Source organism: Echinops telfairi, unplaced genomic scaffold, assembly GCF_000313985.2.
Source record: "Echinops telfairi isolate 266 unplaced genomic scaffold, ASM31398v2 ScPeMD7_7468;HRSCAF=8506_0, whole genome shotgun sequence".
Classification (NCBI taxonomy): Eukaryota; Metazoa; Chordata; class Mammalia; order Afrosoricida; family Tenrecidae; genus Echinops; species Echinops telfairi.
In genome coordinates this window covers 81,790,772-81,813,356 of record NW_022111369.1, presented here as the reverse complement: position 1 = coordinate 81,813,356, position 22,585 = coordinate 81,790,772, and the positions used below count along the sequence as shown (strand labels likewise).

Here is a 22,585-nt window from a genome sequence, read left to right as displayed (position 1 = left end):
CTATTCCCATTGGGGAACAGCTTGTCTCTGTTATATTAGGATGGAGTGTGTCTAATTTGATCTCTTTTGAGATATAAAAGCTATTTAACAAACGAGTGAGAAGTAGAGAGAGAGGAAGGGATGCTAAGTCACAGGAAGATCACCAAGGAAAACAGAAACTGAGAGACCAGGACCTTCCTCCAGGAAGGGGGAATGGAGGGAGAGGGAGGGAGGGAGGGAGAAGAAGGGAGGGAAAGAGAGAGACGGACTTCACACCACCAGCACATTCAATTTTGACTTTTTGCCTCCTAAACTGTGAGTTTCCCCTTCATGTGAGGCATTTGTTATAGAACAGGATAGGACAGTTGGCATTACGCACAGCCAATACCCATCCCTCCCTTCACAATAGCTACTTACACAATTAAATGACGTTGGTGACATACTCTGCATTGGGTGACCATTTTCACTACAGCTACCCATGTTTCATCCACAGTCATTTAGACTGTTGTACTGCTCCTCAGAGTCCTGGCTGTGCTTTACATGTAATGGTTGTCCATTTGAACTCATATACATAGTTCTAAGAGTGCAATGCTCAAAGCAAACATTCTTTACTAATTGAGCTAAACTACTTTAGTCTTGTTTAGTGAAGGATGTTAACTTGTGTTATTATTGACTATGCAAAGGCATTTGACTGTGGACCATAATCAGGTATGGATAACATTGAGAAGAATGCCAATTCCAGAACACATCATTGTGTTTCTGCGGAGTTTATACATCTATCAAGAGGCAGTTGGGCAAACAGAACAAGGAAATACTGCATGGTTTAACATCAGGAAAAGTGTGTGTCAGGATAGTATCCTCTCACAGTACTTCTTCAAGCTGTATGCTGAGGCAATCATCAGAGAAGCTATATTATATTAAGACTGCAGCACACCTGGAGAAGGCCATCAAGTTTGGTACAGTAGAGGGACCGCAGAGGAGAGGGAGGGCCACAAGGAGATGGACTGTCACCGTGGCTCCCACAGTGAAATGAGACCGAGCACAGGGACAATTGTGAGGACGGCACAGGGCCCAGAAGTGGTTGGTTCTGTTGTGATTAAGAGCGCTGTGGTCAGAACAACTCCATGGCCCCTAACAACAAGAACAACAGCTTAGTGACGGCTTCATGGGATCATTTTTATCCAAGGTTTGTAAATTATTTCTGGGCAATAGATTGTAGGCTTCCCCAGGGCTCAATGGATCCAAAATGTCATATTTCTATATGAATTTGAAGTTCTTTTTAACAATTTTCCTCCTTTTGACCAGATCCATTGATTGGATCCTTGCTCAAAACAGTCAGGAATGAGAGATGGGCACCATCCACTTCTGGTCTCGTGGCAAAGGAGGCAGTTACTCATGAAGGCAGTTGGATGGGCAGTCTGTTTTCTTCTGACTCCTGGGTCTCTTTCTCCTCTACTGTTCCAGGCAAATGGAGGCCAATGCTGGATCCTGAGTGCCACCAAGAAGTTTTTTTAAGACCATGGGTGCTACTCACTGAACTAGGAAGTAGACGAGACATTTCTATATACAATACTAGACCGAGTGACTGGATAGATCCAGGAAGCTATGACCCTAATGATTAAGGATTAAGGATTTATTAAGGGTTAAGAAAAAAGGAAGAGATTTTCACGAAAGATTAAGGAAGAAGTTCAAGAATTTCAGTTAATTGGCTGTTTTTTCGGGTTTCTTTCATTAGAGCTTTTATTTCTAGTCTTAATTTCATTTCAAACTAAAGTAAATTCTCCTTCTCTGTCCAAAATGAGATTCTCTACTTCGGGAAAGAGGGAAAATGAAGGTGAACCAGAAAGAACAGGGGGAAAGTGGGAAGCACAAATCTGTTCTGTGGAACTAGAAGGCTCGCTGAAGTAAGATACTTCCAAACAAAACCAGGTAACCACTTACAATAACTAAATGTTCAACGTCTCTGATATCCAAGAAAGACAAGTGGGCAAAGGGTACTTGAAGATGCCATGTCAAACCCGAGTTGAAATTTTCAGATTTTTCTTTGAAGCATACAAAATGCACTTGGTCCAAACAAGCTCCAGGTTCGCATTCCAACCTGCTCGGATCAGTTCCCCTGACTCTGCTCCTTAATAAAACAGTGTGGTCTGAACTTGCACGGTCTGTCTTGCTGTAGGAGCCAGAGCCCTGCAGCCTTCTCCTCGTAAACACATCATGAAACCAAGTAATAATAAGAGCCAGCATTTCCTCAGTACTTCCAACAAAAGCAAACTCACTGCCATTGAGTTGCTCCTGAGTTGTGGAGACCCTAAAGGACAGAGTAGAACTGCCCCTGTGGGTTTCCAGGACTGTAACTCTATATGGGAATAGAAAGCCTCCTCCCAGGCAGCAGACAGTGGCTTCCAACCGGTGACCATGTAATTTGCAGCCCAATATGCCCCCAAGTCAGTGCTTAGTAAGTGGCAGACGCTGATCTAAGACCTTTAGGAGCTTCGCTCTGTTAGTCTTCACAGAAACCCTGCCAAGAGGGGGAAGCTCAGGCACGGAGAGGAGTAAAAGCTTATGAGTAGCTGGGAATTCAACCCAGTCTGCTTCCAGTATGCCTATGCGTGCCTCTAACTACTACACTCACAGCGACCTGATGGGACAGAACAGAACTACCCTATTGATTTCTGAGACTAAACCTTTACCAGAGTAGAAAGGCTGATCTTTCTCCTGCAGAATCGCTGAGGGTTTCTGTGGTAGTTACATAATCTGTTGTCAATTTGAGACTTTGAAGTTAATGGGTAGAGCTTACCTGTCAATCAGGTTGCAGCTTGATGACCTCATTTAGAGGCGCTAAGGAGATAAATAGCTCGCTGGAGACGGGACACTCACTCACTCCCTGAGAGACATTTCTGACAATGAGCCTGATGGAGCTACGCTGATGCAGCCAGAGCCCCAGAGCTGGAGGAGCCATGTGGAGACCCGCCAGTGCTGAGATGCTTCCACTGCCACTGGATCCACAAGATTTTCACCCACTGGCCTGTGATCTTCCTGCATTTGGCATCATTGCATGTGTTTCATGAGTCTGAAGAGGACTTTATAGATTGGTATCAAACATTTAATATGGGCAAATATCAGACTTACGGACTTGATCTGGACTGAGCTGGAATGTTTTCTCAATATTCTATTGTTCTTATATATAAAGCTCTTTCCTATACACATGAGTGTCTATGAATTTGTTTCTCTAGCCTACCTGGACTAACAGTTTCATACTGGCCTTGCGGTTAGCAGCCTAATATGTAACTCACTACCTAACTATGAGTGGGAACTGAATGGACGGCAAATGAGAGAGAACTGCAACACTAACCTTTCCCAGTGGAGCAGGAATGCTACAGCCAATCATGTCTCTGCCCCTCTCCTGTGGGAGCGATTCCATGAAGAGTAGGATTTTCACTGTGCCACTAACGAGGCCGTCTCAGCATAGGGTCTGCTCTAAAGCTAAGCTCTTCTGAGACACAGAAAGAGCAGAGGAGGCACAGGAGCCAGCAGGCACCAAAGGGGAATAGCAGATGCCACACGGACTCGCCCAAGAAACTGAGGCACGCCAAGAAGAATGCTGGACAAAGGGAAACATTTTCCCACCGAGCAGAAAATCTGAGCGGCTAAACTCCTGAACTGTGGAGAAAATACTTTTCTGTTCTGTAAAACCACCTGCTGCTAGTTCTGTTAGAGCTGCACCGAGACCGGCAATCAAAACAATGGGAAGCACAAAAAGGACTGATAGGAAATTAAACCGATTCAACACTTGCCCTGCAAGAGGTCCACATCCCTGTGGTCCTAAGTAAAAGGCACATGGGCTCTGGAAGGCCCAGGACACAAGTAGGTGAGCTCAGAGGACGCAGTCAAAGCAGTTATTTTTTCTTCCCAATTTTTCCCCTATCTTTTTCTTTAAAAAAATTTTAAATCATTTTATTGGGGGCTCTTACAATATTCCATACATCAATTGTATCAAGCATATTTTTACATGTTGCCATCATCATTTTCTAAACATTGACTTTCTATTTGAGCCCTTAGTATCAGCTCCTTTTTGTCCTCTCTCCCTCATGTCTATTTAAAACTTGTTAACAGTTTTATTGAGATTTAAATCACACACCATACAAATCAATGGTTTAAACATACTTAAGAGTTGTGCAACCACCACCACAACCAATTTTAGAACATTGTCCTCATTCTTACACTTACTATTATTAGCTCCCTCTTACTATCCCAAACTCCCCCGTTATGACCCTATAACACTGTTAAACCAGTTACTATCTCTATAGATTTACCGATCCGGAATTTCATATAGAAAAAGCATACAAAATAAAACACAGAAAACCCTCAATCCCCCTCCCCAAAAAAACAAACAGAAAAAAAAAAAACTAGAAGAAATTTAAAATAGGTCAAATGGAAGAATACATACTAAGGTGCTAAATTTTAACCCAACTACATCTTTCCAATACACTCTGTTTAATAGCAAAATTATTCATATCCCAGGTCAATAGTCAGAGGAGATTCTCAGGAGGCTTAATTCACTTGGGGACTCTACATTGGATTTTAGGCTTTCACTGTCATCCTTAGCCTTCCACAAACTAGGTGCTCAGAATTCAAGCATTAATACAATTCCCTCTTCCAGTCTTGGATTTTATGATTTACAATCCTTGAATCACACAAGCTAGTGTGCTTTGTATGTGGACACAGTTAACACCTCACCTAGGTGGCTATTTTTTTCTTTTTTACACTTTCATAGTTCAGTCATATTTTAAAAGATTGTATATACATCACAATCAGTTCCAGTCTATCCTTTCTCTTCTAGGATTGACCATTTGCTCAATTCCCCTCACCTGCCTGCTACCTATCCTACCGTGATGAGCCATTACATAAATTATTGTCAGAGCTGTTGTTTACAAGGAGCCTACGTGGCAGGAACTGGAGAAGGGGGGAGGACTAACTCATCTCCTTCTCATTCCAGGCAAAGGCTAGACAACAGATCCCCGCTTCCTGGCAGTTAGACGTGGTCAGCATCACATGAGCAGAGATGGCATGTGACACATTCAGGTATTTTTGTGATCATTTCCCCACACCCCTGCTCCTTCTGTTAGCAAAACTGGCAGAGCCACAGACAGGAAGTGCCTGGGACCTGGATGATGGCCTGCAACTGCTCCACCCACAGATCTCTCCTCACTGCGTGGGATTCCTGGGTCTGAGAGCTAACCTTCTACTCTGTGTGCATCTCAGCTGAGATTCGGAGCTTGGTCTGTTACAGCAAATAATTACTTATGGACAAACTGAATCCCTCACATCTGATCAAGAAATAACTGCTTCATGAGATTCCTCTGTAATTAAAAAATAATCCAGTGCAGACCAGAAAACATTCCCAGCCCAGAGATCTAACCCAAACCAAAGCCAGCTCAGGTCCACACTCTGTACTACATGGACGCTACAAACACACATGCTGAGCGGCGCCAACGCACACACAAACCACCATCACCTACCGGGCTCTTACCTGCCAACCGAGAGCACGGTGACCTCCCCATGGCGCCTTGCCCGCGGCTCTCTCGACTTGTTGGTGGGTTTTATGAAGTGCCACCGCTTGTGCCTGCACCGATGACACACGTCGCTCTCGACAGCACCACCCACTGTGTGCAGGTGGTGGCCACAGTTGTGCTTCCCTGGCGTGCTTCCTGGAGACAAGGGACCAGGGCTCACGGGTGGGCTCCCAGGTGTGCTGGGGGTCACGGGGCTAAGGCGGAAAGGAAAAGAAAAAGGATGCACAGGAAGGTCACTTAAAGGAATTCCAACAGAGGCCACCATTTTCAGGTAAGACCTGCCCACTGCCACTAAGTCAGTTCTAGCTCAGAGCCACCCTGTAAACTGTAGGACAGAGAACAAGTGCTCCCTGGGATTTAAAGCTTTCAATGTTTACAGAAGCAGAACGCCTCATCTTTCTCCCACGGAGCAGCTAGTCAATTTGAGCAGCTACCCTCGCTAAGGTGAGTAGTAGCCCAGTATATAACCAACTATGCCACCAGGGCTCCTATTATACAAGAAACAGGTTTAAATGTTAAGAAAATCTCTTCTGATTACACAAAAAGGCTGGTGAACTCAGGTAGCAGAAACTCAACTCTTGACACCATGCAATTACAGTTCATTTTAAACAACATTGTTTTTAAGTGGTTTGGCTTTCCTATAATGGAAATGGCAGCCCTAGTGGTGTTAGGGGTTATCCAGTTAGCCACGAACTACAAGGTCAGCAGATCAAAACCACCAACCATTCCTTAGGAGAAAGATGAGGCTATCTGTTCCCATACAGTCCCATGTACAGTCTCAGAAATCCAAAGGGTTAGTTATAGTGTGTCCTACAGGGTCCCTGACACGGAACTGACTCAACGGCAGTGGGTTATAATGGGTGAACAAAAATAAACAAGTGCTTCCAATGATGATGTAGAACGTGACTTTAAAGAATTAGGCTTCTTCTTAGTAACTGATCTCTTTTCTCCTGCACCCATATTAATTTCTCACGGTAACCAAGTGTTTGCCTGGGCTTCTGAGCAAAGAGAAGCACACGCCTGGGGGAAGAGGAAAACTTAAACCCCAATCAATCGATGCAGTGTTTGAGCTCATCTGGCTCCTGAGTCAGAGAGAGAAAGCCTTCAAGCTCCACACAGCAGAAGTGATGGGTGCCGACAGTGGGGGACACAGAGGAAATAAAACAACCAGCACTTATTCTCAGCATAGTACTTATGTGAATTCAACTAATCCTTAGGGAAGCTTATGAGGTATTATTAATAACTTCATTTTTTAAATGAGGACACTGAGCCTCAGAGAAGCTCGGTCATTTCCCAGGAGCACCTGGCAAAGGAGTGGTGGTTCTGGGATCAGACTTTGGTTGACTGCTCCCTTAGCACTCGTGGTCCGACCACCTGTATGTTGACGGAGCCAGGTGGCCCACAAGTGCTCAGGAGAGTCTCAACTGAAGCCCCCCATTTCCCACACAGCGCTCAAACCCTTCGCACCGAACCTCTCCCCACACTACTCTCTAACACAGTCGTTCTCGGCCAGGGGTGACCTTGGCCCCACCCTGCCCAGGGAGCACTGGCAATGAAGAGAGACATTTTGATTTGTCACCCTTGGAGGAAGTGCTACTGAAAAGCCAAAAGCCAAACTCCCTGCCACCAAGTCGACCCAGAAGGGCAGGGTAGAACTGTCCCTGTGAGTCTCTGAGGCTGTCACTCTTTACGGGGGTAGAAAGGCGCCTCTTTCTTCTGAGGGGTGGCTGGTGGTCTCAAGCCACTGACCTTGTGCTTAGCAGCCCAGTACGTGACCACTCTGCCACTAAGGCTCCTCACAGGATGCTTTTGGTGCCCAAACAGGCCACTAGCTATATAGTTGGGCAAATAACTGGAAAACTTCCTTTTTTCATAGGGGGAGGAGTACTCACCTTTCAGGATCAACCATGCTGTTATCTGCCACCATTGCCTTTAAAACATCAGCATTTGCTAAGAGAAAAGGAGTAAAAACAGAATGAGTAAGATGACTAATCACGCCTAATTCACAGACGGAGCCCTGCATTAAGCAGGGGTGGAGGTGGGGGGAGGCAGTGTTACCCACAATGAGGTATCATCTGTGAGTCACTCCTACCCAGCAGGGACTTAGTACCAGTGACAGCGACTCCCCCCAAAGCAGAGCAGACCCGCTGCATGGCATGCGGTCGTCTCCACGTGAGCCGATGACCGTGACCCAGAGGGCACACGTCCTCTCCCCTCACAGGCCAAAGCTGTTCCACTGCGTCTCGCATATTTTGGTCAAAATCAGAGGTGTTTTCTCGGGAGACTTATAATGTAAGTCTTGTATGGACCGAAATGAGCCCTAAATTATGGATGCTCATGTAATACCTGAAACAGGAGACCTGGTGGTGTCATGGGCAAGTGCAAGGCCAGTCAGCAGTTCAAAACCACCAGCCACTTCTCGGGAGAAAGAGACAGCGATGTACTCTGGCCAAGATCTGAAGTCTCGGAAGCCGGTCCTCTAAGGTCACCGGGGTGGAAAGGGACTCGGTGGCGGTGAGGTGGGGTCCTTCCTCCCTGAGTAGTCTTTCCCTCTCGTCGAGAGTGGTGTGCACAGGGCCACTAACCTGGAAGGTCCACCGAGTAAAGCCCCAGGAAGCTGCTTTGACACAGAATGCAGCCACAAAGACCCCAGGTGGGCGGTTCTCCTCTCTACACCCGGGGTTGCCAGGAGTTCAAATCGACTTGACGGCAATGGGTTTGATTTCTTGTTTGTTCTGATGTTGTTTAGGGTTTTGGTTTTGGTTTATAGTCGTCAAACTGACCTTAATGGGGGGAAAAAATGAAGTGGATGCTCAAGTTTCTCCTGGATAGCTCATTAGCAGAGCCAATGTTATTACTGACTCCAAATCTTTTGCAGTGATGTTTAAATGGACGCATGACTAACCACAGCCAATTCTCCAGAGAGGAAAGGATGTAAAAAACCATGTGGGCCAATTACATTTAACATTTTACATCTCAAATGACGTCCCCGCAGGAGAAAAGTTAACTCTCATTCCAACACACCGGGCCGAACGTGGACCTGGATCTTCTGAAGAGCGCTGTCCCAGCCAAGTGTTAATCCTGGTTTCACAACGCCTTACTGCCCCCTAAGGGAACCTTTCTGCCACCTTATTCACAACCACCCTCCCGTGATGTTATTACCCCTACACTACACATACAACTATGTATGTGTCTGTATCTGTGCTTTAGAGAGACATTTCTGGAGCCACAGAGATGGATTGGGGGTAGTCCTTAAAGGAAATCTGCACCCCAGAGATCACCTTTAAACCCTGATCCCAAAATATCCCCTCAGTCTTCTTAAAATGAAAGAGCAGTCTAGGTATCAGTAGAGAATGTCTGCCTTTCAGCACTGTCCACATGGGATCCACTGAGCAGGTGCACTGGAAGGGCCGGGAAAGAACCTGGAGGTCGTGCGTTTATGGCAGTGCTGGAGGGAGAGGACGCTCACACAGCTTGAAGAACGTCATCGGTGTCACTGAGGTGCACATATCTGGGGGGCTTGAGAAAGCTCATGGACAAGTCCATTTTGCACCATCTTCCGGAAGCCCCTCCTGTGATGTGGGGAGGATGGCCATTCTCCCTTCTGACGAGTCGTAAGGACTCAGCAGTGATTTCCTTGCAGGTCACAGGGAGCAGGCCTGTGCTCACTTGCACCCTGACCCCCTTCACCAAACCTCCACCCTAAGAACAGCTCACAGAAACCACGACAGCAAACACAGCAGGAGACTTCGTTCTCTCACAGGGATTTGCTTTGTGGAAATTGTCTCAGTGGTTACCTGAGAAAGTTCATAATGTAAATGAGGCTTTCTACTGCCATAAAGAGTTGGCAGACCTAGCCTGCCGCTGTCAGTCAAAAGGACTTGATGGCAGGGAGTCTGTTGTTTTAAGACAGCAAGTTAGAAAGTGTTCTCGGGAAGATTCTCCTGGAATTCATCTTTATCCCCTCAAATCTCCAATTCAAACCCCCTGCCACTGAATGAGTCACTGAGACCCCACAGGAAGGCTTGGAGTGGGACCTGTCAGTTCCTGAGGCAAGCCTCATCTTTCTCCCAAGGAGCACCTGGTGGGTTCCTACTGCTGACCTCGGTTGAAGGTAGCAGCCTAATGGCTGACCCACGATGCCACCAGGGCTCCGTCCTTCTCTTAGGAACCTGAGATTAGAAACAGCCCCTTTGTTTGCTTTGCATGAAATCTGAAGGCCTGAGCCAAGTGTCTACGCCAGGGGTCCTCAAACTTTTTAAACAGGGGGCCAGTTCATTGTCCCTCAGACCCATTGGAGGGCCAGACTACTTAAAAAAAAAATTAACAAATTCCTATGCATACTGCACATATCTTATTTTGAAGTAAAAAAACAAACGGGGCAAACACACCCGGCGGGCCACATGTGGCCCTCGGGCCATAGTTCGAGGACACCTGGTTTACGCAAACCACTCACAGCCTTCCTGTCTGGGGAAGGTGAGCACACGGCCCCAACATACACTCTCACACACCTGGCTCGGACCGTTCCCTGGGCTAACACCCCATCACACTCAGCAATATCTGCCCCGGGGAACACCTTTTGTCTCCTGAGATTAGAAAACTACTTCCTAACCTAACAACTCCATCATTAGGACTTAACCACATGCTGTTGGGGTTGTGAAATTACTGTTCAGAGAGTAACAACGGAGCTCTGCTGAACATAAAATTCCTCCTTCCGCTCTACTCCTCCTCCCAGCGAGCGATGAGCGATGGAAGCTGGTTTTCTCTACGTTTGTCAACACCTGTCAATGAACATTCCCTTCCCTTTCACAGGCTTCCCGGACCTGGACCAAGTCAGGAAAACTAGCTGAGTGCAGAGACACGTGACCAACCAGTTGCCTTGGCACAGATTCCCACTCGTGGCAATCCATGTGTCAGTAGAACTGGGCTCCCCAGGCTTTCGATGGCTGATTGTTCAGCAGCCGATCCCCAGGCCTTTCTTCAGGGGTAGACAGTTGTTGGCACTACACAGTCGATTCCCAGCTCCTAGCAACCACATGACCAAGCAGACCCGCCCCCATTCTAGGTCGTCATCTTTCCAGCAACACATAGGTCACCAGAGGGTTCCACCTGCCAACCTTTCACTTAGCAACCGAGCACGGAGCGGCTGTGCCACTGGGCACCTCACTAAAGTAGAAGATGTCAAGGGCCTGGCAACTCAGCGAGGGCACCAGAGGCACTTTCCAAACCCTCTGACCACGCAAGAGGACGAGTGCCCAGGGCAGCGCGCAATTCTGCTGTGTTCAGAAAATCCGCGGAACTGTAGCCTGGAGGTCCACTCAAACCTCAGCATGAGGGAGAAGAACAGCGTGCGGGTCAGCTGGTCAGTCCGTCCTCCAACAGCTGTTTATCCACTTTAGTTGAATGTTTATGTAGTGTTCGAGGCACGGGGTTTGAAAGCGTAAGCAGGAACGTCACCAGGAGACCGGGTGGAACATTGCCATGTTTGCCACATAAAAAACCACTCACACGCCGGGATAACAAATGTTTTAGAAGCATGATTATAGGAGCCCTGGTGGGGTAGTGATTACGAGTTGGCCTGCAAACTCCAAGGGCAGCAGTTTGAAACCACCAGCCACTCCGAGTGAAACGACAGGGCTTTTTGCCCCGTCAAGAGCTACAGTCTCAGAAACGGTCACAGAGGCAGCTCCAGCCTGTCCTACGGCGTTGCTGTGAGTCGGCCTCGACTCGATGGCTGTAAGATAGGCAACGAAAGCCTTAGTAAGCTGGAAAATGGTCGTGGCAGGTTTGAACTTAGTTTTATTTCTTTTTTTAATTTTAAGAGAAGGTATGTTAGGATGTGTTTGCAACTTTACCAAATTAGAATGCTCACTCTAATCACTCAAGGATGGAAAAGGTCACTTGAGAGGTCTAGATGGTTATTCAGCCCAAAGTGGTGTGTAAATGGAGACAAAGATAAGAGAAAATGGCACGTGTTCTACAAAGTAGAGGATTTCAATCTACAGGCAAGACTCTAGTGTGGGTCAGACCACACAGCTGTGGTTTAGAAGCGGCAAAGGGCCAGCTGGTGAAGGACTGCCCAGTGGGCCTGGATGTCTACTGAGGGCCAAGAAGGAGTGACACCAAGGAACAGCCACTACCTGTCGTGCCAGGCCACCTCAGAAGCCACAGGTCCACAGGGGACGGCATGGGTGAGGGGAGAGGGGAAGCAGGGTCCAGAGCAGCACAGGTGGGAGGGAGAATTAGGAAGAAGAGTTGACAAAATGAAAAGGGTGCAGGGGTGGGTGGGTGGGGATGGCCTTGGGGGACTGATGACCGTCTACTGAGGAGGTCGCCAACCCAGAGGCAACACCAGGGCCACTTCCTGTAAGGAAAAGGCCAGGATTAAAATAAGGGCAGGAAGCAACCTTGTTCCCCAGGACAAAGACGATGAGGGAATTGTGTAACGCAGCCTCAAGGGAGGAAAGAAACGATCCGAGGAGGTAGGTTGAGTATCAAGCAAGACTGGTGCCGGAAGCGTGGACAAAAACGCTGACAGCGGAAATGCAGCAGCTCCAGGTTGGCTGTGTGGCGGGGGGCAGGGATGTAAGTTCCTAAAGCTCTGGACCTCGGCTTCCTCCTCCTGGTCAACCTCAGGAAATAGTGTTGAGAACTGTCCGAGCTGTCTACCTGGGAAAAGGGAAAGGCGAGCAGCCCTCTTTCCTGCTACCAGGAAAGAGGCACTATAGCCACGTGGACTTTGGAGTCAGGACACTTGAGTTCAAATCCCAGGTCTGCCGTTTAGCAGCTGTGCAGCTTGGGTTATATTAGCCAAGCATTCTGGGCCTTGCTTCCTCGGCTGCACCAGGAGAATAAAGAACCTCACTCCTGGGGTTCTTCATCCCTGGGAAGCCCTCAGAATAGGCCTGGTGCGTGGCAAACACGCAGCGGGTGCTATCGGGTCTCGAGGTGAGACCTTCAGCTAAGTTTTCACAACTGACTTATTTCAGTCAGCTCGGCGGTTCAAACCAACTTTAATAGGGATGTTTCAGGGATTAAATGAGATTATGCACATGAAGCATCTTGAATTATGGTTAAAAACATAAAAAAGCACACTCTGAATAGCAGTGAAACCATATGAAACCACAACTGAACAATCTGGAGTCAAATGTGGCTGAAAAGAGGTTGAGTAGTCTAACACTCTGATGAATAGCTGGCAGGGCCCGACCCAAGCGCTCATTGCACAGTGAGCTTCTGGGAGCGGAAGGAGGAAATGGACAGGGGGTATTTACCCTTTGCAGAGGTTAACTCAACATTTGGACTAATGACTCAGCTGCCCCAGTGCACTCTGGGTGAATCAGCCCTGACAAGAGCAAAGAGAGAGCCTGAGAGGAAAGTAACTTAGGTTTTAAAAATTGTCCTGTGAACTCAATACGCAGGAATGTGCAGCGACAAGAGTGTGTGTCCAGCACACGTTGGCAGTTACTGAAGACACAGTATCCCCTCCAGGTGGGAGCCAGCGTCCAGAACAATGACCCTCATTTAGCCAATCAAGCCCAAAAAGAGAGATCAAAAGGACAGCATTTTGCCACAAATCAGGTACAGAGGGCTACCAAAGAGAGGGATAGTAACAGAAAGTGGGTCGAGTGATGCTAGATTGAGGGGACTGCAGTGGATGAGGTAAAACAAAACGCACCGAATATACTGGAGTACAAGCCGACCAGACTATCAGCCAAGGCACCTAATTTTACCACAAAAACTGCATTAAACATGGCTTACACACGAGTATGTACTGCATAGAACTGCTGAACGTAAAACTGATGACCTGCTCTGTAAACATTCACCCAATTGACAATGAAAGTTTTAAAAAGGGAGAGAATAAATTAATCCTTGACTTAAGAAGTAGGGCATTAGAACACATTTTGCTGGGGGGTGCTTATTTCATGAAAGGTGCACTTTTTCGAAAGTGTTTACACTTGAGGACAGATAACATTGGCATGCTTACTACACTAAGCACTTCACCAGCACAAAGTCACAACAATGCTATGACATGTTTGTCATTATTAGGTGGCCCTGTGAGGTGCAAGTGGTTCACATAGCAGCCTGGTGGGTGGGTTAAGTCACCCAGGCACACCTTGGAAGGGCTATCTGGTAATCCGGAAAAACAACAGATCCTGGCCCTGAGAGCAAGCTGTCAGTCTAAGAGAGGAAGAGTGGATGGTTCTAGAACCCAGCAACCATTCATACCTTCATTTTTCATGATGTAGTGGACAATCTGCCCCACAGTGTCGCTGTTTTCATTTAAACTGTCATTCAGCTCTGAAAGAGAGAAGAGGAGGACGTGTTACCACTGGCAGACCGCAAGCTTAGAGCCCAAGCGCTCACTGACGAGCCTCCACAAAGCTCTGGGGAGGACGCGTGCCTCTGAATCTAGGCTTTTTCTCCTTCTGAAGCATTGAAGCTAGTCCTGCCCTTGGCAGAAGAAGCTAAAAGGAGGTTCCAGACTTCTGCATTCATCTCGGTCTAGTGCGGGTTTACACACCGCCTCGCTTTGCAGACAAGGAGCTCATGCACTTGTGCCAGTCCTGACTAATGCTCTTGTCGTCACCATTGCCTTCCATCTTTGGCTTTTCACATGGGAGCTCTGGTGGCACATCGGTTACATGTTGGGCTGCTAACCACAAGGTCTGCTTTCTACTCCCCTAGTTATCGTCTCAAAATCGCAGAGGCGGTTCTACCCTGATCTACAGCGTCACTACAAGGTCGCATCGACTCAGTGGTAATGAGTTTGATTTTGTTTGTTTATTCGGGTTGGCTTTTCATGGCAGACTTACTAGGATTTTAGAGTATTCATTATTTTTAATTTGATTCTTCTTCCATGCTTAGAAGACTCCTGAATGTGCAAATCTACTTCCAATGGCCTTAATCTGGGTTGTGATTATTTGCCCACAAATCTAGTTTACTTCAGGGGCACTCTGTGCCAGCACTACATGGGTGGTCTTTGGAACAATGAAACTGCCACTCTGGAACCAATCCATAGGATTGATCTCACTCCAACAGGGAAGAAGAGGACAGTGTTAAAGATCACCCCCTCCTCTTCCCAGCCCCCAGTTCACAAACAAGGAGTCAAGGTGTGGGAGGTCCTACGTACTGACTAAGACAAGTACCTCCTCCATCAGCTCCCCACCGCTGTGACCACAAACGTTGGTTTTACAAGAAGCTGACTGGGAAGCCAGCCGGGCTGCACAGGATGAAGGGAGGAACCTCTGCTTCTGTTGACAAACACCAGGCTCTGGTTTGCACATGCGCTTATGCATGATTCATGTGGCATCAAAGGTCAGTGGGGGCGGGGAAAAGCAACAGCAGGCAAGCTGGCAAGGAATGAGGAAGCTCCCCTCACACCACTCCCTGGGGTTTCCCTGGAGGCTAAGCTACTCCAAATGCCAACTTTCTGCAGAAACGACTGCCCTTGAGGAACCGAAAGGGTTAGGGAGAGTGATTTGCTTTTCTCCAAGACCCAAGTCAGGGGACTCCCCAAAAGGAGACTGGGAAGACCATCTGGGGAGGCCACAAGCTTTCCTCCATCGGGTGTTTCAAAAAGCCACCACCAAGTTCCTGCTAAGAAGGAAGGGCTAGACTCTCCTTGACACCAAGCCCCATGGCTCTCTGCGTAACGGTTCCTTTTATGCCCACGCATTCCAATCACACAGCTTTAAGACAGAACACCCCAGCAAAAGTAATACCACAAAATTGGGGGTACTTATTAGAATCTTATGCAATCAGAACATAGTGGGTTTTATTAACCGAATGTCCCTGAGTGCCAAGCCTGGAACACGTCTCTCTAAACTTCCCAGCCATCTCTGAAGCTACTCTTCTCATTCTGCTTGGCCATAAGGAGACAGAGCCCCAAGGAGAGGTAAACTGCCCAGGCCACACGGCAAATCAACCCAAACCAAATCCACGGGCAGTTGAGTCCGTTCCAATTCATAGTGACACATATTGATTTGGTCCATCGTCCCTTTTCAGAAAAAAGTACTTGGTACCCCGCTCCCTCGCCCCCAGCAATTAAAGTTTCTGTACTATAGCCCATAATCCACGATAAAATATACATATCTACATTTGGATCAATCCAGCCCCTCCCCCCACCCCACCTTGCCAAGGAGGCAGTAAACCCTTATAGAGCAGTTGGAGGGTTTGAACTACCAACCTTGCAGTTAACAGTCCAACGCTTATCTGCCAGCACTAGATACTTAATAAATGTGTGTTAAAGAAATGAAAGTCCTCAGGAGATGCAAAGTTCTTAGCTGCTACCCGAAAGGTGGTTGGTTCAAGTCCAGTCAGTTGCCTTGGAAGGAGTCCTGCTGATCTGCTAAGACATTAGCCACCGGCAACGCTGACACCTGCGAGGGTCGCCAAGACTCGGAGCTGACTCAGCAGCCAGGATTCGAACCTGATGTGTGATTTGTGAGAGGTCTACCTTCCCACTGCGCCAGACCAGACGGCCTCCCATTAAGGTGGAGCATAAAGATATGAGACACGTGTGACTGGCCTCTGGGGGCAGAAGGCAGGTCACTCACCAATCTTTTCCACCTTCTCCTCTTCGGCTTCTTGCTCGGCCTCGGTGGTGCACCGGTACCCCTTCTTCTTGAGCAGGTGGCAGATGAGGACGCCGAAGAGACCCATGATGAAGAACACGGGCACCAGCGTGTATGCGATGTACCTTGCGTGACCATTGTCAGCGTTGTTGGCGGGCGACGGTGTTGTCTCGGTTCTGGATTGTAGCGTGTGGCTGCCACCATTGACTGTTGGAGGAAGCAGGCACGGCGGCGTCAGGTGGCATTCGGGGTGGGAGAACCCTGAGCCATTTCGGAAACTTTCCGAGTATGTCAGAGCCAGCGCCCATGCCCTCTGGGAGCATGTGGCACCACAGCTTAGTGCCCACATTTGGGGTCAATGTTGGCACTGTCCCTGCTCCTCACTGGCTGGGCCCCACAATGGGTCATTTTTTAAAAACTTCTTAAATGTAGCCTCCATTTCTTTGTGTGAAAGGTGCCCTGGGCACAGAGGGAGTTGGGCCAATAGGACCTAGGAGCCCATCGTCAGAAGCCTGGGTTTGAATCCTGGCCCCACCATTTTGTAGCTAGGTGATACTGGACAAGGACTTAACGTCTGTTTCCTGTGAAATTAACATAACAAGGAGCCCTGGTGGAGCAGTGGTTAAGCGCTTATCTGCTAACTGAAAGGCTGACTATTGGACTCCACCTGTCGCTCCAAAGGGGAAAGTATACCTTCTACAGAGCTATCAAAGGAGAAGCAGTCATTCATTTTCAACTGCTAGGTTGGCAGTTCAAACCCACTAACTGCTTCAAGGGAAAAAGATTAGGCTATAGGCTATCAGAAAGTGACGTACAGTCTCAGAAAGGTAAGTTCTACTCTGTCTAACAAGGTGGCTGTGAGTCACAACCGGCTTGCCAGCCGATGGATTTGGCTTGAGGCACAGAGCTGCTAAGGAGAAGAAATGAATACAGACGAAACACTAAGAACAATTTCTGCGACACAGTGAGTGCTCAGTGAACATTATGCATTATTATTCCAACTTGTTGAACTCTACTAGAATCTGAGAGAATAAATGCCGGTCATGAAGTTAATTCTGACTCAGCAAGCTTTTCATTGCTCATAATTACACAACCAACATAGCAAACCCCCTGCTCTTACGCCCACGTCCATTCCTGGCAACTTCATGTGTTAGAGAGTAGCATTACTCCAGACTTCACAGCTTAGCTGGAATTTTTATAGAAGATCACCAGGCCTTTCTTCCGTGGTGCTACTGGAAGTTTTCAAACAGCCAACCTTTAGGTTAGCCAAGCCCCCAAACCAAACCCACTCCAGCCATGAAGTTGATTCTGACTCATAGCAAACGTATATATCCACACCCCATTTCCAAACAGGGTTAGTGCTTTAAAAAACTGCACTCACTGCCATCACGAGCATCCTGATTGGGAGCAACCGTACAGGACAGGTGGAGCTGCCCCTGTGGGTTGCCAAGACTGAAACTCTTTATGAGAGCGGCTGGTGGTTTTGAACACTAACTCCGCTGTTTGGAGGCCAACGTGTAGCCCACTATGTCACCAGGGGCTCCTGGGGCAGTGCTTAGGAAGACAGATTTGTGAGGGATAAATGGCTATCGCCTAAGAGATGTCAAGAAGAATTCTTGCATTCAACAACTACCAGGAGGCTTCGTAAAGCTGGTAGAGAAATTCCAATCTCTTAATTCCAGTTTTTCCTCTAAATTTTTAAAGACAACACCCCCCCCCCCAATATTTATCCACTATTTATTAAAGGCCAGGCACTATTCTTTTTTTTTTTCCTCTGAGTGTGTGGAGAGAGTGAGTGAGTGAGTGGAGTGAGTGAGTTGAGTGAGCTGAGTGAGTGAACTGAGTGAGTGACTGAGTGGAGTGTGTGGAGTGAGTGGAGTGAGCTGAGTGAGTGGAGTGAGTGAATTGAATGAGTGAGTGAGTGAGTGAGTGAGTGAGTGAGTGAGTGTGTTGAGTGAGTAGAGTGAGTGTGTGGGGTGAGTGAGTGAGCTGAGTGAGTGAATTGAGTGAGTGAGTGAGTGAGTGACTGGAGTCCAGGAACTACTCTACACCTCTGTATTATTGGTGAACAAAATAGACAGGGGAAGCGTATCCTCATGAAGAGAGGTGCAGACCTAAAACCGGGAGCATGTGCATTGGTTCCCTGGTGCAAAGAGGCATTTATTCACTGTCTGCCTTGTACCATCTGTTCCAAACACCTCGCTGGGAGCTCGGTCTGAGAGTAAACATTACCTGCAGAGATTTTAAGGCAGCAGTGGTGTGGGATAAAGGACACAGCTTTATCCCAAATAAGGGTGGCCGGGTCCTCAGCTCAGAAGAAATAACCCTTGGAGTTCTTTGGTCTGGGACTGTCAGGCCACACCTGAGGATTTGTACTGGTGAACGGGGGCTGGCCAGATATCAACTACCCTCAGAAGGCACAACTTAGTGTATCATGCAGGACTGGTCAACAGAAGTCGGGACACTATGGTTCAGAGAGCATCCTAGTTGGCAACGAGACACCTGGAGCTCCACACTGGAGCCTTTTCAGACCTCACCAGAGCATCTTCTCCCTCTGACGATCCTGATTTAGTGTCTCTCCTTATGATCAAATGGTAATCCAAAGCATCCTTAGGCTCTTATCACTGATATCACATGCAAGTCAAATCGTGCTGAAGATCACCCAGCAACAGTTGTAACAGCACATTGACAGGGAGCTGCCAGAAGTTCAGGCCGAATTCAAAAGACATGGAACAAGGGCTATCATTGCTGATGCCAGGTGGATCTTGGCTCAAAGCAGAGAATACCAGAAAGATATTTTTATGTGATTTATTGACCATGCCAAGGCATTCAACCGTGTGGATCATAAACGATGGATAATTTTGAGAAGAATGCAAAGTCCAGAACACTTCATTGTGTTCTTGAGGAATCTGTAACTGGATCAAGAGGCAGTTGTGTGACTGGAACAAGGGAATGCTGCATGGTGTAAAATCAGGACAGGGGTGTCCCAGGGGGTGTAGCCTCGCACCATACCTATTCTGTCTGTATACTGAGCAAATAAGCAAAGAAGTTAGATTATATGAAACAGAAATGAGGCATCAGGATTGGAGAAAGGCTCATTAACAACTTGCAATAAGTAGATAGATAACATGATCCTGCTTGCTTAAAGTGAGAAAGCCTTAGAACAGCAGTTCTCAACCTGTGGGTCATGACCCCGTTGGGGGTGTGTGTCAAACAACCCTTTCACAGGGGTCACCCGATTCATAACAGTAGCAAAATTACAGTTATGAGGCAACGAAAATAATTTTTTATGGAACTATATGAAAGGGTCATGGCATTAGGAAGGTTGAGAACCACCACCTTAGAAACCCTAGCTGTAAGTATGCAGCCTTCCCTGTGGATCACAACTCAATATAAGGATCAAAATCCTCACAACCGGAAAAAAGGTAACAACATGATACATGGAAACAAGGTTGAAGTTGTCAAAGATTTTGTCTTACTTGGATCCATAATCAATTCTCATGGAAGCAGGAGTTAGATCAAAAGATGTGATGCATTAGGTAAGTCTGCTGCACAAGACTGTATTGAAAAGCCAGGATGTTACTTTGAGGACTATGTTGCACCTGACCCAGACTTTGGTATTTTCCACTGCCTCATGTGCATGTGAAAGTGTTACCCCGAATAAAGAAGACAAAAGAAGAATCGATGTATTTGAATTATGGTGCTGCAGAAAACTACTGAAAGTACCATGGACTGCTAAAAGGACAAACAGAACCGCCTTGGAAGACACGACGCCAGAGTGCTTCTTGGAGGCAAGGATGGCTAGACTTCATCTTCGATTCTTTGCACGTGTGGTCAGGAGAGCTCAGTCCCTGGAGAAGGATACCGTGTTTGGTAAAGCAGAAGGGGAGTGCAAGAGGAAGGCCCTCAATGGGATGGACGGACTCTGTGCCTCAGCTCCCACACAGAAACCATTGTGAGGACGCACCATGGCCTGTTTCATTCTGACTCGATGACACCTCACAACAAGTATCCTACCTTCCGTGTGTTCTCGAAGTCACCCAAGGGCAGCGTCTTCTTAACTTGGCAAGTCTGGCCAAGCTCTTGGTGACTAAAAAGGTAGAGCACTGGGGGGGGCTCAAGTCAGAAATCCCGGAGAAGTGGAAAGGGGGAGCTATGATTGGTCTCAGCCTTCTGGAACTCAGCCCTGTGCCGATCCTCATCCGTGAAGACATCACCCGAAGTGGCAACAGACACTGACCCAGTCAGCCAGTCATGACACAACAGGCAGATCCTGGCATAGAAGGCTACGAAGAGCTTCAGAAAGTTCCTGGGGAAAATTCCATGATCTTTTAATACCATTTTCCCAGAAACTCTTTGAAGCCCACTCCTACATTGGGTTCAGTAGAGAAGATAGCAATAGAGAAGATATTAACTCCAGGATGGGGGAACCTGGGAAGGGAGCATCTTTGAAAGAACTCAAATTTTCACTCTATCAAGTGATCCCACCAATAGCCAGCAGAGGCAGCTGCGTATCAGGGCCTGGTGGGGAGCCTCATCGGTTCCAGAAAGATCCGTACATGAGGCAGTGAGTCACCCCAACTAAGAAAGCAAGCATGAAGGAACAGCAAGCTGGGTCTACACACTTACAAAGTACAGCCCAGGGAGAGCAAGCACCCCGTGCAGACAAGCCAGCAAAACACTCCCCGATCATGGGCGCCGGACGAGGAGCCGGGAAGAAAAGAGAGACTTGATTGAAATGAACTCGTCTTATTTGGGATGCTCAGATTCTGAGGCTTACCACACTGAGAGATGCACACATACCACTTAAGAAACCGGCAACTGGGAGCGCTCGAGCACTTAATTACAAGCTTTCTCAGAGGATTTTGGCAATGGCAACATGGAAACGGGAGACAAACGCCTGAGCTAAAATGGTACGTTTGATCTTTGCAGGAGACAAGTTTGCAAAGCAGAGGCCAGAGGGTGAAAACAGTTGGGGGTTGGTGGATAGGGGAAGTCCTCTCTTCTGCAGGAAATATATTACCTTGGAACCAAAAAAATCTTTTCTTTCTGTTTTAAAGCTTCCTTTATGGTATCATCAGGCAAACTCCTGAGGGACTCGAGGCTTGATGTCCTCTTTTTCTCTTTCATCTATCGAGAACACTGAGCCCTCCAAGGAAACTGGGGGGGAGGGGGGGGATACACACACTTGGGGCGATGGGGAGATGTGGCAGAGACACTGAGGGGCCTGGGCCATGGTACACGGATACGCACCCCAAATCTCCAAGCACACTAACCGGGCTCAGAGTATGGCAGCCAAGGGACTGGTGACCTGGGGCAGAAGGGGATGAGGCACAGCCTGAGTCCAGAAGGAAGCACTCAGGGGTGGCTGGTTCCAGAAGTTGTGGAAGTCTGCCCCAGACTAGTTGGTTACGCCACTAGTACTGGTATTAAGCACCTCTACAAGTGGGGAGCATTTAGGAGTCAGCATTAAATAAAGCACTGGAACCTCACAGTCAGCCTGTGAAAAATATTTAATGGCACTGTCCCCATGTTAGCAAGGTGGAATCAGTACCCCAAGGTCACAGCACCACTGACATAGCAGTGTCTAGAGTCAAGCCAGGGGCCTGAAACAGGAACTCTGTGTATCTTACTTTCTGAAAGCCTCCGTGTCGGCTTACCTACAAGGCTTGAAGACAAACCCCACTGTATTACAAGTGCCTTTTAAAGTTCCATTTCAATCCCCTCCCATTCAACCAGATTGCATCATGTAGCTGTTTTTCTGTTAAAATGTTCAATGCTGGTCTGTCCTTACACATCACAACTTAATCTTCATTGGAAAAGCCATGTGCCATCAAGTTGGCTGATGTCTGGTGAGCCTGTCTGTGTGTCAGGGCAGAACTGTGCTCCAGGGGGCTTTCAATAGTTGTTTGTTTCAGAAGCAGATCACCAGACCTTTCTTCCAAGGAACCTCAGGGGGCTCCAACAGCCCTTCCTTCAGTCAGTACCCGAGCACCTTAGCCATTGCAAAACCCAGGGACTCCCCAAACTTCAAAACCAAGGGTTCCAACAAGCACAGTCAAGAACTAGAGAATGGGGGCAGGAGGGAGGGGAAGCCACAGGCACGGCAATCCCTGGAGTGGCGCTGGGACCTACATTTTATCCTGCATTAGGGGCTAGAACACAGATTTTAACAAGACCCTGTCCCACAGCCTCGCTGCCTTTCAACTGTAAGCCCTGTGGTGTGACAGGGGCTTGAGCAGGTCAAACCCAACAGGTCCCTGAACCTTGCCATTCAGAACCATCCGTGGGGCCCTGTCCCCAGTCCTACGAAGCTGATGGCTGAGCCATTACTCCTACTACCTGGAGGGGCTACAGAAAGAGCTTAGGGGCCAGACTAACTCCACCGAAGGAAGACGAGACAACAATAAAACAAGCAAAGAGAAACGAGTCAGAAAAGCACAGGAGGTGAGATAAGCT

The 22,585-nt window shown here is 47.7% G+C and overlaps 1 protein-coding gene across 1 annotated transcript in view; it reads right to left on the bottom strand.

Moving 5' to 3' along the window:
• Nucleotides 1–22,585, bottom strand: part of RELL1 (RELT like 1) — a 142,546-nt gene that overhangs the window by 18,139 nt on the left and 101,822 nt on the right. Inside the window, exons 3-6 of the mRNA XM_004706350.3 lie at nucleotides 16,109–16,333; nucleotides 13,779–13,850; nucleotides 7,445–7,502; nucleotides 5,510–5,746 (exon numbers count right to left, since the gene is read on the bottom strand). Of these exons, the coding sequence (XP_004706407.2) occupies nucleotides 5,510–5,746; nucleotides 7,445–7,502; nucleotides 13,779–13,850; nucleotides 16,109–16,333 (592 nt within the window). The remainder of the gene's footprint in view (nucleotides 1–5,509; nucleotides 5,747–7,444; nucleotides 7,503–13,778; nucleotides 13,851–16,108; nucleotides 16,334–22,585) is intronic.